This window comes from Merops nubicus, unplaced genomic scaffold, assembly GCF_000691845.1.
Source record: "Merops nubicus isolate BGI_N331 unplaced genomic scaffold, ASM69184v1 scaffold672, whole genome shotgun sequence".
Lineage (NCBI taxonomy): Eukaryota > Metazoa > Chordata > Aves > Coraciiformes > Meropidae > Merops > Merops nubicus.
This window is the reverse complement of record NW_008593987.1, coordinates 8,890-28,875: the sequence shown is the minus strand read 5'-3', so window position 1 is coordinate 28,875 and position 19,986 is coordinate 8,890. Positions and strand designations below refer to the sequence as shown.

General features: G+C 35.7%; 1 protein-coding gene across 1 annotated transcript in view; it reads right to left on the bottom strand.

The window, feature by feature from the left end:
* CAMSAP2 (calmodulin regulated spectrin-associated protein family, member 2) overlaps window positions 1-19,701 on the bottom strand; it is a gene marked incomplete at its 5' end in the record, with an annotated part of 43,045 nt that extends 23,344 nt beyond the window's left edge. Inside the window, 5 exons of the mRNA XM_008935571.1 lie at window positions 4,382-4,521; window positions 6,946-7,087; window positions 11,887-11,919; window positions 18,793-18,876; window positions 19,540-19,701. Coding sequence (XP_008933819.1) covers window positions 4,382-4,521; window positions 6,946-7,087; window positions 11,887-11,919; window positions 18,793-18,876; window positions 19,540-19,701 — 561 coding nt within the window. The remainder of the gene's footprint in view (window positions 1-4,381; window positions 4,522-6,945; window positions 7,088-11,886; window positions 11,920-18,792; window positions 18,877-19,539) is intronic.
* Window positions 19,702-19,986: the final 285 nt, after the last annotated feature.

Here is a 19,986-nt window from a genome sequence, read left to right as displayed (position 1 = left end):
GAATGCCCTTCACAGACAAGAAACAGCAATCATCTCTTGGATTAGATTAGCTTTGATTCACATTCCAAAAGCTTTGATTCTGAATAAAATGTGCCTTCTTGAATGAGCTTGAGTTAACAGACTCTACAGTTCCCAGAAACAGCAGCCAAAGATAGGCAGCATCATGTTGAGGGGCAGCACATAAAAGTATCCCAAGAACCAAAAAGCTGCAGAGACTTGTGGCCCTGTTGAACCCCCAAGAATCCACACACCCAGAACAGCACAACGTGGCCATATCCGTGCAAGGCCACTAGCACATTCTAGTGTCAACAACAGCTTGTATAACCCTAAATGCACTCACAAAGGCAGTAGCTCTTGTCTGCGTATAAAGAGTACATGATTTTACATATATACACACCCCAGGACGCAAGCAAACCCCTTGAGAGCCTTTCTGGACACCTTCCCAAAAGCCACTGGTGGGCCAGTACAAACCACTTCTGGGAGGCCACTAGGTTGGCCTCCAACACAGTAAAACTGTCTGAGTGTGCGTGCATGAACTGTGTGAGCAAATGAATGCACTGTGTGAATAGTGACCTCTTCTTAATGAGGGATTTATTCAATTAATAATAGCAGTTAAATTAATAAGAGGTATTCTAATATTGGTTGTGATCTGTGCCTCACCCTGACTCCATCCTCTATCAATGAAAAGGGAATGCACAAGAATACGTGTAGATTAAATTAGTAGCACAAGTTTAGGATCACTACTTTTTTTTAAAAAGCCACATCTTTGAAGACTCAGATGAAGTAATGCAAAAGAGTAATTAACTGTGTCAATTGATTCGAAGCCAAGTTTCTGTGTGAGCTCTCAAATCATGGCAAACATCAAATAACTAAAGGCTATTTGTCAGTACCTTCTTTGACAGTTAATGTCATAAATGACTTGTTCTTAGGTCTGAACTGTATGGTCCTACTAGAAAAACCTGGCAGGGAATGATCTAAACATATCAAGAATATAACCCACTACAGCCAAAGATGTGTTTTTCCTCCTTTAGAAATTCTTTCAACATGTATCTCACATGACAAATGGAACATGTGAGATGCGTTTATTTTTCTTTCTATTCAGAGACTACATGTCTCCCTTACAACACCTTTTTGGGAACTATACATTCCTTAAGACCTTTATCCAAGCCACAAATGCTACATATTGACTATTACACTGCAGTGCTCATCAACTCTAAGGCCAAAGCAATAAAGAAATCTTTACTGTCCTGCAGGGTGGTTCGTGCCTCCTGTGATGCCACGTCATGCAAATTCTTTTATTTCTACAAACTTGTTTTTTGGATAGGCAGAACATGTGTGCATCAAGACACAATAAACCATCTCTTCCAGCTCTGTGCTATTTCCCAGGTATAGGTGAAGAACAATATATTTAAAAAAAAACCAAAAAAACCCAAAAAAAACAACACCCAAACAACTAACCAAATCTGTCTTAGGATAAAAATGCTTGAAGGGAAGAGGGAGGATCAGGGCAAAATAGCAATCTGCACAACTGAAGAGAGATCCAAGATTTTCTATTCATTCCTATTGTTAAATACGCAGGGAAGGTTCAGAAAATACTGTTATTACTTTTACATAATCTCTCTCTCTCTACTTGTGTCTGCCTGTCTCAAAGGAAAACAAACAGGAACTGGTATGGTCCCTTGGTGGTGCCCCAAGCATCCATGGAATGTATTCAAATATTTTTTTTTCCTTTAACATCAGTAGGACTGCCTTAGTAAACATCTTATGAAAAACTTCACAAACGTGTTTTTCTTAGAGGAGGACAAACAAGCAAGTAAGGAGCAACAAAACTTACTTTCTGCCTCATTTGGTTATGACACATTAAAGCTGTCTAGGACTCCAGACAAAGCCTATTTCTCCTCTGTGCTAAGACAGAACTAAGCCAACAGTTTAATATGCTGCAAAATCCGAGAGCCCGTATCCAAGACGGGTAAGTGAAGTGATGGTTTAAATTAATCGGACTTTATTACTGTGCACTTTTGACGGCAAAGCCGAAGGCAGGCACAATCCCTTTGGTCAAGTCGTGCACTAGATTTCTGTACCATATACCAACTACAATCTACCTTGATTAGCATAGCAGGACAGTGCACTGTCCCCAGTAAAGAATGTAAGGTATGCACTTGGTGCTTGATCACTTTAAAAGACGCTCTGCTCCCTCCCTTCCTTCTCAAGGACTACCATGAAGTCAGGATACCTAGTGTCATTTCTAGGACCGAACAAGGCAAAGCACTCTCATTCAAAAAACTCAGTTGTTATTTTTTTTTCCCTTGATGCTTTTTCCAGTAAAAAAACCCCAGCAGTTTGGTTCTTTTTATTTTTTCTGTCACCAGTAACAGACTTTGAACCAAAAGCATAATGCCACCTACTGTGCAGAAATGCGTGACCCTGAAAACAAACAGAAATTTTCGCTGATTAACAAAGACACCTGAAACAAAGACATGTGCTTCTGTAAATCCTAAAACTTGATATAATATGAATTTTGTAGGCTGAGATAAAGGTGACTTCTACTAACAGTTGAATTCAATGCATAATATTTAAAATATCTATTTACAATAGAATTGTTTTCAAAGTGACAATGAAACTTACTTTAATCAGATGGCACTGGAAAACTGAAAAAGATTTCCTTTAACTATGCCTTTATTCTGAAAGCAAATTAATTCTTAACACTGGAAAACCAGAGGTTATAGCACTTGCCAAAGTTTCTGTGCCAAGTTTCAGAAGAAGAACTTGGCAGTAGTTTCTTTGTAGCATTTACATCTAAATAACTATCCACAACACAGGAACTTGTAGAAACATGATCACAAAAGGGCTTTCTCAGTTCCAGAAATACTCTACATGTTTAAAGGGAATTTAGAGTTCTTTCAAACACAGTGTTCAGAAACAGCAAGATTACTGAGTCTGTAGAATTTTAGAAGCACAAAGCCTGATACACTGGGATATTGACAAAATATTGAAGATAGCTGCTTTTTTAAAATTGAAGCTAGCGCATACTGGCTTGAAAACCAATTCAAACCGTTACTATAAAAAATGGTATTATTAACTGTCACAAATGAAACAGAAGAATAATGAATTCCGTTTATTCCATGTATCTGTAAGTAGAGAGAAACAAAATGCACTGAGGGAGTCCTACATTCAAGATCACTGAATATAGTGGTAGGACCATATGTTGAGAAAATACAGACAAGAGAGGCTGCAATGCAGCAGCCTTTTTACAAGTATGTAGGTAGATTACTGATCTGAAATTTAAAAATACCAGTCACTACACAACTTTGCACACACAAAATAAACCTGCCACAGGCTAAGTAGCCTACACTTATGTCCTACTGCCCTTATGCACTCTGGCAGCTCCTAATATATTTGGAAAGGACTGGCTTCAATCCTACAGGAGACAACAAAGCTGCATTCAAGCTCTGGCCTCTGTGACTCAGCTTCTGAGATTGCTATAAAGACCATAAAAGCAGTGAAATGACCCAGATATTTAGAAGCCAATTACATCCCATCTGTAATGGATATGCTGACCGCATAAAAATAATATTTCATTCCCTAAAGGCAGGCCAACAAGAATCTTAAGCAAATGAAAAGTGGTTTATATAGAAGGTGGTCCTAGAGAAACACAAGAATGAAAAATTAAAGTTACAATTAGGCAAGAAATAATTCTATTAGTCCATGTTTTTCCACACAAGCTTAAAAAAAAGGATAGAATAAGTAAAACTTTTTTTCTTCTGCTAAAAAAGCAAAATCTTAAGATGACTGACAACGCTTAATACTCAACCAATTGTATCTGTAGGAACTGTGCTCCTGATTGTGTTCTGCATATAAAACCATCACATTTTTCAAAGAAATTAACTCAGAAGTTTACATTTTACAAACATGAAAATGCTTTAAGGCTAAAACCCATGAAATTACTGTGTAGACATAAATGAGGAATAAGGGCAAGTAATTTCATAAACAGCTCGTCAGTACTTTGTGCTTTTGTTGAAATCTTAATAGATGTAAAAATAAAGCAGATCACTATCACATTTTAAGAGAAATATCACAGATTATGCACTTCAAAAATTAGCTAATAAGGAAGAAGATGAAGTGTGTTTAAAAAAAAAATCCAAGTTTTCATGAATACTTTCACAACTGCTTTTTAAAAATACTTTGAAATAACTAGAACAAAATACCAAAAGAAGGTGCTACACTTACTGCTGAAATTCATGTTGCACCCTATATCACAAGAGATGCAACATGTTTTTTTTTATATACCCATATAGTAACAGACCAAAAAAGACAAAATTGGTCATTAGTAAAACAGTACTGTGGATGCTGCATGCATTTTTATTTTTAGAATTTTTTTTACCTTTATTGAAGAAGCTGCATAAAGCATATCCTCAAGACTGAAATGGCAACACTGGTTAAGGTATTCCTGACAAAATTCTTGTATCAATTGTAGATTATACAGGCTGTCAGCCAGAGACATTGTCTCTTTCAAACAAATATCTAAAAAGGAAGAACAGAAGCACAGATTAGATATAGTTACAGATTTAAAAAAAAAAAAAAAGCTTTTTGCTTTCCTTTTTATGACTGCTTCCTGGAAAATGAAGTAGCAGTAATAACTTCCTAGAAAAAAAAATACAGTCCTTGTATAAAGAAGGAGTGAATAAAAAAATTTAATATACTTCCGCATGCATCAGATTTTATTTCTAAAGCAAGTGTATGACAGAGCTTTAAATAAGTGTCAAATTATTCAGAATAAAAGGTTTCTTCAGACAAGGAATCTACTTTAAGGCTAGCAAGATAAGGATTCCCATCCTGAGGAAATCAGATGAGAAAGTGGTATGGGGTAGGAAGATACTGTGTATTAACCAATATAAAGATGTTTATGAGCTTTCAGTATCAACCAGCTAGAAAGCAGACATGATGCTAAAATTTATCAGAAAATTTATTTCCAGTAGTGACAGAGGAGCACTGTATGAACGATATAAGATGCCAGTCTGGATTTCTGCATACAATTACAACCATCCGTTTTCAAGAAAGATGAAAAAAAACTGGGCTAGCTGCAGAGGAAGACTATTGAGGATAACAATAATGGAAATCCATTTGCGAATGGGAGACTGAAAAGGTTTATTTCAGTATCCTGGGCAAAACAAGAGAAAGAATATATTAGAAGATAGACATCAGATTAGGAGAAGTTGTTTAAGCCAAAGAGTGATGCTGGAACAACAAAGGCACATAGGCTACAAGCACATTTAGATAGAAAACAATAAGATTTAAAATTAAGTAAAAAATTGAGCTCTTCAACAGTGAGTAAGAAGACTACAGATTTTAAAGAACTAAACAGTTCTAAGACAGAACATGATAAATTAATGAAAGGGATTACATAATTTCATACAATAGTCAATTTCTTGACTCACTGACATAGGGAGTCCTATCTAGTTCTGTATTCCTTGAAGGAGAGCTAGATTTGAAAGTTAAAGTCAGTCTTAATGAGAAGAAACCATCTATTTCAGACTACAGAGAACTTTAGATTTTTTTTTTTCCTGTTAATGCATTAAGCATTTTTGTGTATGCATTTTTGTTACCTGCCTCACTTGGTTCCAAACCAGAACCAAATCTCAAGTGAAATTTAACATGCACCAAAATTATATTATTTAAATACATGGAAGATGAGAAAAGTTTTTTTCAAGTGATTCTAGTTGCTTCAGAATACTTTTGAATTTACTTCTGAGACAAAGATATGCACATTTTTAGGGAAGATGATGTCAGGACACCTCACACGAACATTAAACCTAAAGTTCCATAGATGCACCTTGCCTTGTTTAAAGCCAGATGCTGGAGTAATCTGCTGGTAAGTATATATATGGCCACCTAAGGCACAGAAGACCTTTTTGACTGTCCGTATTTTCAGTCATGCTAAAACAGTAAGAAGGAACTAGGTGTTACCCCTATTCAACACTACCCAAATTTTAAATCCTCCATAATCGCATACAATAGTACGTATTTGGCTGCAATGTTTATGTAAATTGAAAGTTGTATTTCTCAACAACCACAGTCCAAAGAATAGTGAATGCATGCATCTTAGTTTCTTTTGTCTTTCAGTGTTCACTGTGCTGGAAGCTTCCTAAGACATAGTCGTGTATGTGAATTCCACATTTCAGTTCTTAGCAAGCGCTTTATACCCTTGTTCGTATTCCTGGATTTCTCAGGATGCTTCTGTGTAAGAGTTCCCACGACATCAAAGGTATCACAGACAGAACACAGGCAGAAAATGACGGGTGTTAGCTGCCAAGGTACATTACAACTACGCCGAAGTTCTCAGTTGCCAAAAGGAAGATATGAATTTAACCATGCCACTGAGCAAAAGAAAAGACAAAGTTGCTTATCAACTACTGAGATAATTGTTATTATAGAATAGCATGACACCATAACACTGTAGACTATATATTTTTATTTACTCTATAAATGATACAGGTAACTATGAGGTGAATTAAAAGCCCAGAATACAGAGCAATTATCTGCCAGTGCAGCTACATAGAGCTTGACTAACTAACCTCTTCCATATTTTATAACTGCTCAGATTCACAAGAAAGCACTCATACGGCTTCAAGAGCAAGAATTCTCCTGGTGGTTTGAAATTTCATAGCACAAAAGCAAATATGTTGCTACAGTCAGATCCATAATAATATATCTGAGTATCTTTATATTAGCATGATAACATAAAAGTAAGCACAGCATGGAAGGACACCTTGGTTCCTTTCATTTAAATGTAAAAGTAAATAGGCAAAGTTAATATTAAACCAATCACACTTAAATTATGCCTCTTGCATATCATATTTGAGCACCTTCCTTCAAATATTTATCAAACACAGACATTTAAACTTTCATGGACATATATTTACAAGCTGAGAGACACATTAGACATACCCTCCAGTTTAACAGTATGTGGACAGTAGAAGTGGATCAGAGCTGCTAGAGCACAGCCATCTGTACCATCTTTCAGGAGATTCTCCACCAATGGAATACAAGGCAGCTGTTTAAGCAATGTTTGCTCCTTCCTGTAACGAGCCTACAAAATAGAATGAAGAAATTTAGAGAGACAAAGGCTCTGAAACATGGATAAACAGATTCATACAGTAGGTTTTACATCCCGATAGTGAAAAAGCAGTATTCAATAAGTAGCTGAATACTCTCAGTGTTAAATTTCTTAAAACTATTTCTGCTACAACCCATTGTGAATAGCATAAATAATATCTAAGAGGAACGCTAATACTGCAATGCTAATATTGAGCCTTTCCTTCAAAGCTACCAAATTTTCATGATCTCTGTATAGCACATTGAATTAAATCACATCATACACCTTAATTAATAATCAGCACTCATCACTACACAATCAGAAGTGTTCTGTGTAAAAACAGAGTGAGACAAATCCTCAGCTGGTATAACTTCAAGTCTTTGCTGGCAAGTCAAACAACTCTGTGAAGTTAATAAAGCTAAGAATCTTACCCCAAATCTTATTCATATAACTGACTTAATGACAAATTCAGAAACAAAGAAAGCTGCACTTGATCAACTCCATTTTTATTACTGGCATGTTGACTATACCAGTCATAAAGATAGAGAGGCAATAATGGTTAAGTGTCATGATTGCACAGTGGCCCAGTTATAAGAGGAAATATTTTGCAAAACAACTTCAGTGTATGAAGAGATCATCAGTTCATAATATCAAGATTGCACTTATCTGCAGTGAATAGATTTTTATATTTTTCATGGGTTTCTTTTGGAAGGGGAGGGGGGAGGAGGAGGAAGGGGGCACAGGGTAGGGAGCTTAAAAATACTATTTATCATTCTTAGTTTCTTTTCACTTCTTCCTGCAAAAACAAATGGAGGTGAAAGAAAGTGATAGAGGTGTTAATTTGTTAGTTTTACTGACTAACTACTGAAGGGTCTTCTGCTGACCACTTGCCTAATATAAAATGATATTAACAGGCAGACCAGCAACCAGACTCCTCCCTTTGCTACCACATGGCACACCAGAGATCCAAAGCACCAGACAAATGGAGGGAGGAACAAGCCAATGCACTCACTTGCTACAAAGGATGGGAAGAAGGGAGTGAGCTGGCCAAGGAACCATGCTGTGGGAGATGGAATCAGCCAGACAATTAGTCCTATTATGTAGTAGCTTCTCAGAGAGAGAGGGAGAGAGAGACACTCATGACCTTGTCCTGCCATCCTGGGAACGCCAGTTAGCTGTGAAGACTCAGGAAGCCCTTTATGATAACCAGAATTCCCACACAACACATCCACTGTGTAGACAGGTCTCCCAGCTCCACTGTAAGCAAAGTCAGTTCTTATATAGGTGGCTTCTTGCCTTGCCTCCTCCTCTTGTTAATGCAGAAGGCAGGGGCACCTGGTGGTGATCTGCTAATCAGTTCCCACCCAAGGCTGGCCAGACCCTGGATGAAAACCAATCAGGAGGGCTTTTCCTGCCTCAGTGTGGACATCATCCATATGCCTACCCTCACTCAGGGCTGGGGGTTTAAACCAGGAGGTTACTTTTCTGTTCATACCACAGAATTACTTATTCTATACCAAGAATGTTTCTGACTTCACTTTTTTGCTATTTTCATTTATCTGTACACATTAAGCTGGATGTCTCCCCATAGGGACTCTGAGAAGTTTTTGTGGATGGTACTCTTCCCAGCCAAGGTGAAGCTGGTCTCCTACTCTCCACTATCTGTCTGTGCTGGAGTAATTGCTGATGGGGCTGCATAGAATGATCACTGATCCAGCTACAACATCTCTCTTCTTCTCTCTTTCTGCAGTGAATGAGTGGGCAGGGCTGGAGTTTTTATGGGTGGGGTGGGAATTGTTTAAACTAGCTTTGCTGGCAAAAATACTCTGTGGAACCACAGAAGGAACCCTGAAGGCTATACTTACTGTCACTGGGTTTCTGTCAAGGATCACATAGGATTATCTTTAGGGAATACCAGCGTCCTTTAATTGGCTCAAGAAGTTTACAGCTAATCTGGCAACAGCAAATACACCAGTTCTAGAAAAATAAAGGGCTTGTATTTGGCTCAGAAAAGTTACACTTTAACCAATTAATATTTGAAAAAACTCTGCAAGTTAGTCTTTATTTCATATTTGAAATGTACTGGTAGTTGTGTGTCAAGTATGGGATATATTCACTAACACCAACCCAAGTGATGTGTCTCATGCACTATTAATATTCTTTTCCCAATGTTAGTAATACTCCCTACTACTTCTAATGAAAAAGACCAATTATGCTTTCAGTGAAAGTTGGTTCTTTTTCATTCTATGGCAATCAAGTGACTCACTATGATGAAAATCCTTTAGTTTCAAATACCATGATGATATGTCCATGTACTTCCTCCCCAAGATGACTGAAATTAAGTCTATGAAATACTACAATTCCATTATGAAATAAAGATAAAAGATACAGGATACAGCTGGACTCTAACATCATGGCCCAACTAGTCCTGTGTAATTTATATATTCTTTTAAATAGCATCTTTTTAATGAGGCATTCAAAAAATACTTAAAGTTGATAATACAGAAGTCTTGCACAGGTAAACCTGTGAAAAAGCCTGTCACTTTAATGATGCCTTCACTGGCCTTAGGAACACTGCCTACAGATGCTGGAAACTGTCACATCAGTGGACCTAGAAAGAAGACTTAATTCATTCCAGAGAATATGCCAGGCACATTACTTCAGGAAAAATAAACTTACATTAGTTGATATGCTAGGATCATTAGGGTATAACAGGCATCATGTTTCACTTTGGTTGAAAAGATAAAAGAAATCACACTGAAAAAGACGACACTGGTAATTGAACTGCATTTTTAATCAACTACCATTTGAAGTAACTTTTCTTATCAGCTGCAATGTTTGCTACTTAAAATGGATGCAATAATGCATAAGATGAACCTCTACATTGATTATAAAGCTCTAGTGCTAATTTAAACGTAAATACTAACACAGGCATGTTGCTTCTGACATCCTAAAGCAGCCTGATTTAGCATTTTTGAGCTTATTCCGCTTAAACAAACCTAGGTATAGTTAAGACACTTGCATATAAACAAGGTCAGCTAAAGATGAACCAACAGCACAACAGCTACTTTAACTGCTCACATGTACTCTGAGTTATTGCTTAATAATGAACACTATTATGCATTTACCATATAGTAGGTAACATGTTATAAATTTACTTTTCAGAGTAAGTTTTCAGCTGCCTGTATGCTCAGGAACATCTCTTTACCTATGAAATGCTTTATGTAAAGGGAAGAGAACAGAAGACTGAACTGTCAGAGCAGTTTGAGCCACTGCCTTCCTACTGTATGCAGCACTTGGGTTTCAACTGTATATCTCAAAGTAACATAAATACTCAAAATAACATAAATACCACTAACTCAAGTTGTTGCAACCTGATCTAGTTGGGGATGTCCCTGCTTAGGGCAGGGGAGTTGGACTTTTGAGGTCCCTTCCAACTCAGAGCATTCTATGATTCATGGACAACTGGCAGCCAAACCAGAGTTAGCTTTTCAATAGATTTGATATTTTATATTTGAATATCATTTTTAGGCAAGAGAAGAGAGTAATTAGTAAATTAACACCTTAGGCAAGAACAGAACAAAAACGTTCTGAAACGGCTTAGAAGTAGCCACCTTATTTTGTAGAAATAAGATAATTACTTTTTTTTGTGATCAGAAAAAATATATTTCAGATTTTTTTTTCCCCATTATTCCCTCCATTTAATTATGCTATCTTAATTTTAAAACAAAATTGAAGAACTATACTGTGAAGAGTAGTGTACTTGTGTATATCACAATTGTAATAGATAGGATTGTAGAGAAATTGCCCCTATAGCATAAACTGTTATGAATTTGAATACTGCTGAAGACAGTATTTTCAAGCTGACTTTTCAGATATCAGGTAATTTCTGTGGTTGCCTACATGTAATGCCTTGTTATTTTTAATTCTCTTTGTAATGTATGAATGATCTTTTACTAGTTATGACAACAAGAAAATGAGGGACTTCTAGATTACTTATTTGGTAATCCTATGATCAAAGATAGATCAGAATTAGCTCTTCAGAATTCAGGCCAGGAGTATGAGATCCTGTATATACCTGAACAGCTCATTATTTTGTTCCCGGCCAAACCTGTTGTAAAGTAAACAATCTCAATGCATTTCAGGGATGAATTACTGTATGACAGAGGAGAGCAATGATAATCCCAAGGTGATGCAGCACAGAGAAAACAAACTTTATTATTATTGCAGACTTCTATTGCTTTTAGTGTCATTATAGTCTCACTAGAGGTAGACTGCTTTGGGTTACTTTGTGAGGGGAGAGATTAATAGCAGTTTTAAATCAGCTGAAAAAATTAGACATTTCTAGACAAATAGTGTAATGGTTTCATATTGTTAAAATAAATGAGAAAATTTCATATTCCATGTGGCATCAATCAAAAACTACTTCTGCAAATCTCTTTCTAAAAGGCAGTCTGTATCACATAGCATGTTCAGTAACAGCTTATGAAGTAGTTTGCAAAAAAACTGCTTATTTGACATTAGTTAACAGCAAGTAGCACTGCCTTATACAAACCCATACACAACTTCACTGCTTGAAAAGTAATTCCTTGTCCAACATCATATCTTACATTTATTTTGAACAGATTACCTTGCAAAATAAACTCCTGCATTATGCGCAGCTTTGCAGAGCAATCTCTTACAAAATAATCTTGTAGAGATAAATGAAATGAATGATTAGACCAGCATGACATGGACAAAGCCATTTCCAAAATAAGCTCTTTGATCAAAGTGAAGCAGTTGGGCAAACTTACAGGAACCAGTTTCCAAAACCATTTGGTAGGAGACTTCAGAGGAAGCAGTAGGAAAAAAGAATAAAAGCAAAAAGCAAAGAAAAAGAAGGAACAATTTATCAGGTTTCATAAATTACTTTTACAAAGCAATTTTCTTTAACATTCTCAGTTTTGTATAACAGTGAATTGTAATTTAATAGTAAGCATTAGTGCACTGTAGCCTCTGCATATTGAACTAATTAGCAGAAATAACACTGGAGAAATATGTTTGCAGTCTTTGTAGATTCAACGTTATAATTTTCCCACATGAACAGATGAGATTGTCAGATCAATGCAGTTTTATAATAAAGTACTACACTTTCACACATCTAATTGTACCCTATATATGCAATTCGACTGGTGAATTCATTTGAGACTTGAAGTTATGATATCACAAGTATCAAAATGAACTCCAGCAGCACATATGGGGAAGCAGGGAAGCTAAAGCAATGAAAAAAAGGTAGAAACACACTGTAGTATGGTAACACCAATTTCAGTGAACTTAAAATTAGTTACTTCAAGCCAGTTACATTTATAATATTTAACAATATTTTTAAACAATTGTATGACAGTTTTCAGAACAAGAGATGCAGGCAATTTTTGCAATGACAAATCACATTAGCATCAGCTGCATGATGTGCAATGACCTGAAATGTAGATGGAGTTTTTTGCTATTGGCAGAGAAATGATCAGAACTAATACATGAAATTCTGAACTCAAATGTGATCAAAAAATACAACATCATATTATGAAGAAAAAGTTTTACAAATATAAAATTTGACCTAAAAACAGTGAAGTCAATGATTTTTTTCTGTAACTCTACACAGTGGTCTGATATAATACTTCTACTATTACCAAAAAAACCCCATTGTGTAGCAGTATTATAAATACATACAGAAAACTTCACCACTCTATTGATTATACTGCAGAAGTTAATTAAAAATTCAAACCAATTACCAAATGCAGGAAATGTTTTCGTTTGCTTGTTTGAAATGGTGAAAAAGTAGTTTTAAAACTACTATGGAAAAAACTGCTATGGAAGCTCATTATTTTACATAGTCGTTAAAATACTGCACTACTATAAAATCCTTAAAATAACTTTTGTAACAAAATAAAGCTCTTATGTAAAAAAGCTATTACTCACAAAAGGGTGTGCTCTAGTAACATGAGTATTCTCAACATTCTTCTTCATTTAACTGGAATATTACAATGGAGAATCCCAAAGCCACTTAGAAGGAATACAATACAAGACGCATGTTCTTGTGTGGCTCTACATATTTCAGTCACACCCAACTAAAGCACTTTATATAGGGTTTAATTTCTCTTCACCTCACTGTAATATAGTCAACAGATGAAAAAGTATGTGAATTTGAAAACAAATTATGTTAATTTTCAACTGCATTCAGGAATTCTAAACCACATCATAAAGCAAGGTTCATAAATCATAAATTTATCACGAATCATATATTTAGTTAAGTAGTCTGAGATAGGACCTGGGACTGCCTATCATTCTACTTAACACTGATAGGAACCTTCTTCTTTATCAAGCAGAACTGTGTTTCAGACTTGGACTCAGAAGGTCCACCAACATCTATTTAGTGACAGGCTGAAGAACTACTCTTTGGAAAAAAGCACACGTTTCCAAATTCCAAACACTGGCTCTCTGTAACAGTACAAACTGAACTCAAAACTAGCAATCCAATATAATTTTTATTTGTCCACTTGACTGAAAACTATGGTTGAGACAAAACATACTACAAAAAAAAGCTGGGCAGGGACTTTTTATAAAGGCTTGTAGCCACAGGACAAAGGGCAGCCATTTCAAACCGGATGAGAGTAGATTTAGATTAGATGCAAGGAAGAAGTTCTTCTCTATGAGGGTGGTGAGACACAGGAATAGGCTGTCCAGGGAAGCTGTGAATGCTCCATCACCGGAGGTGTTCAAGACTCAGTTGGATGGGGTCTTACACAACCTGGTCTAATGGAAGGTGTGTCCCATGTGGCAAGGGGGCTGGAACTAGATGATCTTTAAGTTCCCTTCCAACCCAAACCATTCTGTGATTCTGTTATTTATAAATACACACTTTGTAAAAGAACTTAAAGAGATAAAGAAAAGCTGCAATCTCTTGAACAACACAACGGCAATTCAATGGCTGTTGAACTGGAACTTTGTATCAACAGGAATAAACCTTTATCCCCTGGAACATATTAAAAAAGCAGTCACTACAGACCAAACTGAGTAGAGAATCCTGACTGACCTAATGCTTTAAAAAAAAAGCCCATAAACCCTCCAAAACCCCACCACAAAATTAAACAAGCCCCAAAAGAACAAAACAGTACCTCAGGTTGAGGGCTTACAGTTTTACAAGATTGCTTAAGCTCTCCTAAGAAAAGTTTTACATGACTATGATAAATTTAACTCGATATAAATTCACCCTATGGTGCCAAAAAACATAGTCATGCCCTTCATTAAATACTTCTTTTACACTGTCTTTCTTGCATCATCATTTGTGCTCATGCAACTGTGCATCGATTGCATTAATTGGATCAAGAAGCTGATCCTGCTGCAAACTTTTCTTCTTGATAGGTTAGCTTTTGCTAGCAGTGTGGATTTATGACACATTAGATTGAAAGTGGAACTACGGTGTTAGTGTTTTACCTTCACACAAAAAGTTGCACTGCTTAAACTGATTTAAAAAAAAATATTAAAAGAATTCAGCTCTTTTGATGAATACTCGTATTTGTTTCTCTCATATGACTTGCATTGATTTGGCTTAAATCTCTTAAGACTGATTCAGTCAAAACCACAAAAGCAGATGGAAAAAGAACAGGGTTTTGAGAAAGCTTTGACTACATTGAAAATCGGTAGTTTAACCAGGGCAACCGTACATTCACCACATCAGTAGAAGCCTGGAAACCAAAGCTGTTCACTACAAAATTTGAAATCCTAATTCTGAAAGAAGATGCAGAGACTCTACCAGAAAAAGATGAGGTTACCACAAATCACCGTCTGATCAAGATCCACAGCGGTCTACCTGGAACTAAAAATCATACATACTCCTTCCCCTCTTATCTTCTACAGGAAGCTGGGAGCAGAAGAAAGTGAAGGAAAACAAAAGCAATCTCATAATCTGTTAACATTATTTTTATCTATCCAGAAATATAAAATAGGTCTATCTTAGCAGTTGTATCATTTATCAATCTGTGCACAGAATGCTTACAATTTTTAGCAGTGTAGAGATTTACTATTTATTGCAAAAACATTCACTGCAGAGTTGTAACAAGACAGTAAGACAAATTGGTAGGCTTGAGGATTATGTTGAAATAATCTTTAAGAACTGATAAATTTATCACAGTAGGAATTATAAAATAATTTTTTAAAATCTACTCATTAACTTTGTTTCATCTTCTAGGTACACAACTTTGCTACTTCTTGGCCAGAAATTAAAATTAAAGAAGTGCTTTCCCTAATTGCTAGAATGATCTATTCTTGCCATGTTTAGTCATCTCCCTAAATCAGCAGAACAGGCAATCTTAAATTAAGTTTAATTCAGGTTCAAAATCTGACCACACCTTAAAAACTCTGAGACTTAAAGGCATTTTGCAAGACCAGAAGGGAGACTGCAAAGTTTCTTAAATTTTCTAATGGAATTATCAACTTTTGAACTGCTAACTGTGTTGGTAACATGGAGAACCTGTATTATGAAACAGAGCCTCAACCTGAAAAGGATGGTGGAGGGCAGAAAAGAGGCACAATGAAACATTCCAGTTCCCCCCTCATGCTAAATTTTAAAATACAAATAGAAGCAGCACTTAGGAGTTTAAAAACAAAGAAAGAAAATTAAAACAATTGAATTCAGATACTGAGAATTAAGCTACAACTGTAATACAAGCAGAGAAAATGCTACACTTTAGAAGTATATATAGGATATACAGAAGTGTAATTTCAATTTTCCATAAAAATGTAAAATCATGTAATACTATGTTTTTAGTTAATATAAAGGCAGAATTTTCAATCGCCCCTCTGCTTTCTTTTAAGAAAAGGTATTGATAACTAAACACAGGCATAGCATAAGACAAACTAAAGAAAGAAAATCCCTCCAATCAGTATTCAGATAAAAAAAAAACCTATATGCATATTTCAGCAATATCCAAACCTGGTATAGGAATTTAGTTACAGTTATTTCACAGCTTTGCTGATAAAAATGAAGTAGGGTCAATGCCATAAAGTATCAGGCTGTGTCACTGATTCTGTGCTATAAAAAGAGGAATGCATAGACTGATGCAACATGAAGACAGGGCAAAACACCTGGGTATTTGAAAATAAATAATACTAAATGCCTTACAGGAGCTACATCATAAACTAACAAAACTCCTGTTAGAAACTCTAACCAACTTAATTGAATGCAATGGATTCGCCCAATGGATCTGCGTGATAGTTCTGTTTGGGAAGCCAGCAGTCAGTATGATCTGCAGTTAAGAAATGCAGGGTTTGGTTCTGGCATTTAATGCAATTTATAAGTCTCAGATGCCTGCATGTGTGCAATAACCCTCAGCTTTGGCAAAAGTAAGCAGAAATTTGGGAGATACTGTGAGGCATGTGACAAAACAATTAGCTGAGATTTCAGTCGAACAGACCAGTATTTCTCAAGGAAAACTGGAGTTAAATAATCTGAATGAGTTGGAAATACGATGCTGTCTCCTTGTGTGCAAAAGTTCAGTAACTCAAATTCCTTAAACACTTAAAAATAGAGTTGACTTTATATTTCATATTTTATATATACTTCCTAGAAGCAGAACATATTTAATCATTGTATTCACTGAATGTTTAATGTACAAATTATATTTTGACTCATTATCCGAGTAACTTTTTCTGTACTTTTTATCATGTACTTAAATATGAAAGACAGCTAACTTTCTAATAGCTTTTTTTTGTCTTTTTAACCACAATCTGCAATAAAGTTACTGTCAGAATAGACATCTAGGGGTCAACTGGTGCCTGAGGTTTTGCCCATGCTGAGTATTTAGCTAATAAAGCTAAATTAGCTAAATTAGCCTATTTAGGTAATACAACCGCCTAGCATGGAATATCATACTTGACAATGTAACTTATGCAGCTGAATTCCTCATCAAGGCATATATCATAATATATGCCTGGGATAACAGTATAGAAAATTCACTGTATAGAGAAGGCCTTAATTACAATTTTCTTCCATGCTGTGGCCAATGTAGCGTGATTTTGCTATTTTGCAAATGCATATATACGTTGGCCAACAGAACAGGGCTCTGACTGACAATCATATGAAAAACACCACAAATGCATGCACCTTTTTAATCATAGAATCACTATGTTGGAAACGACCACAGATCATCAAGTCCAATCTCATGTATATGTTTTATTCCACTGGGTTCATTTATGGGATCAGTCACAGACTATACAAGTCTTTCAACATTTCATTCAAGAATGCTGACATTAAAGATAAATTATAACTAAAATATTTATCTTGCTATTCCTAATATAAAATGCAGAGTCTAATAAGTGAAAATGAACATTACTGAATGTTTACAAGCACAGATAATTTTATGACATTGCTCTGATAATAATGTTCTCTTTGATATCTTTGAACAAAGGTGTATCAAAGAGCACATTACTACCATTGTTTACCATATTAAGACTCTCATGCACGTTGTGTTCCAAAAATTATTCTGATCTTTCAATGTGATGTAAGAAACACAAAACTTCCTACTATTATTTTCAGGAAAATGAAAAATCACTAGAGGACAGAGGACCATAGATTATCTCCCTGCTCCTCATTTACTTTATCTAAATTTGAGAAACGAACTTGTCAAGGACATGTTATTCTACAGATTTCTGTGCTACATTCACTACTGAATACAGACGAAATTTTCTGTATCTGAATATATGCATCAGGGTTACACTACTTTGTAAAAAATACCACGTTCTTTTGCTGACTCACATACTTACTAGTTAGTCTTCATCGTTCCTTATATTTAAAAAGAACCCACAAGTGCAAGGACATTCATTGCATCCATAGTTTTTGCAGATGACTAACCTAGCTAGGTAACCCTTAACTCCTCCACAGACAGCTGCTTACATGAAACCAGGATTACAGCCTTGCAGTAGCCAAGAGATCTGTTCTGTATTCAAGTGCAGGAATAACACCACATGGTGTTCTAACTGACTACCAGTTCCCCAATAATAATTATATCACAGTAGGATAATGATCTCATTCTGAAGCAAGCAATTTTACCTACTCTGGAACTGTATGCTATCCTTCCCTATTTTGATGGGTATAATGCTACTTAATTAACTGAGCTCCGCAAACAAAAGGAAAAAAAAAAATCCTGTTACAAAAGGGAATCAAACATAATCTGCTTTTATTGTATATATAATAAAACCTGTAATCAACCAGTATTTTGGATCATTGCCAGAGCAATGCTTCCCATAATGCCACATACAAATTCCTCTTTAGCGACAAATGCAATTCACATGGGAAAAAAAGCACTAAAAATAATAATAATAAAAAAAAAAAGTGGTGGTCTTTTTAATGTCAGCTCTAATTAATTTGAAAACATGAATAAATTCCTTAGGACTAACATAACTACTATCAAAGATTTATTTGTCAAAAAGGACAACTGGGAATAAAAAGTGTAACTCTGTTAGTGTTACACTGAAACGGATATTTACATGGAAATGATAAAACTAATAACAAAATGTATGAATACTTAATGTTTGCTGTCTTTAACAAGGAGTTAAAAGGTCAAAGTCTGCAAATGTATATTTACCTATGCATACTAAATGCACACAGTTTTTGTTTACAGATAAATGCTTATTCTTGTTTAAAATATTTTAACTCCCACACCTACCTTTTGACCTCCTGCAGATTCTGCACTCTGATGCTCTTTTAGTTTCTGTTCCTGTTCCATTATGTCTTTCAAATGCTCATTTACCTAGAGATAAAACAGTTTCTTCAGTGGTCTCTTCTAAGAAACAAGTAATAGAAATTGTATTTCCAAAAGGTCTATAAATTACTACCATCAAGTTAACTGAGAAAATTAAACAAATATTGCATAATATAGTCCTGAAGCATAATCAGCAAACGTCTGTTTTTGATGCTGTCTGGGGTCCCTAGTTGCCAGCTTTACCTTGTATAAACCAAGCTGCCCTTTATTATGCTTGATTACAGTTGATTAACAGTGTGTGTATCCTTGTTACTTGACTTGATTATGCAGTGCAGGTAGATCATTTCAAGCAAGATGTGTTCAAATACAGAGTACCTTGGGTTTAGATCACAATAAATTACACAATAAGAAGACAACTCTTAAAGAGCCAAAAAGAAGTACCAAAGCAGTGCCTGCTAAGATGTCATAAGTGAGGTTTATTATAGTATTTTACTTAGACTTCCCATTTATTTGGTTCACATAACAAGCATGTTTCTCCGTGTAACTTCATATAACATGCTTATTTTTGCAAACTTGGCCTTTTATTATCCACACACAGCAGATGAAGGAACAGTCTGTATCAGACACAGTCTTGATATACCTGCAACATACATACTATTGAATCATACAGACTACAAGGAGAATCACCGCTTGCTTTTCCAGGACTCGTACCTTGTTTATCCAGTACATGACAGCATCCTCAATGTCATAGGGTAAATCTGTAGCTTGGAAGAAGGATGAATACTGCTGAGTGCAGGCAATCACTTTCTCCACGCTGACCATCTCTACAGTATATGCCATCATAAGAGTATCGATCATGGCCAAGTGAGCGCTCTACAAAGTGAAGCAGCAATACCTAATTAGTTTGTAAAGCAAAAGATCACTTTCTTACGTACTGATTCTGAATGGGGCCCCATATGTGCAAAGACTGAAACTGTAGCTGCTACAGGTTTTCTGTCTGGTTGCCAAGTGAAGACAAACACACATAAGAGATTTGAGAATGCAATGTAAAGCACAGGGGCATTCATTAAAAAAAAATGTTCATTGCAAACTGAAATAACTGCTGTAACAAAATTAGCACCAAAAATGAAGAACTGGAAAGAGGATGAATAAACAATT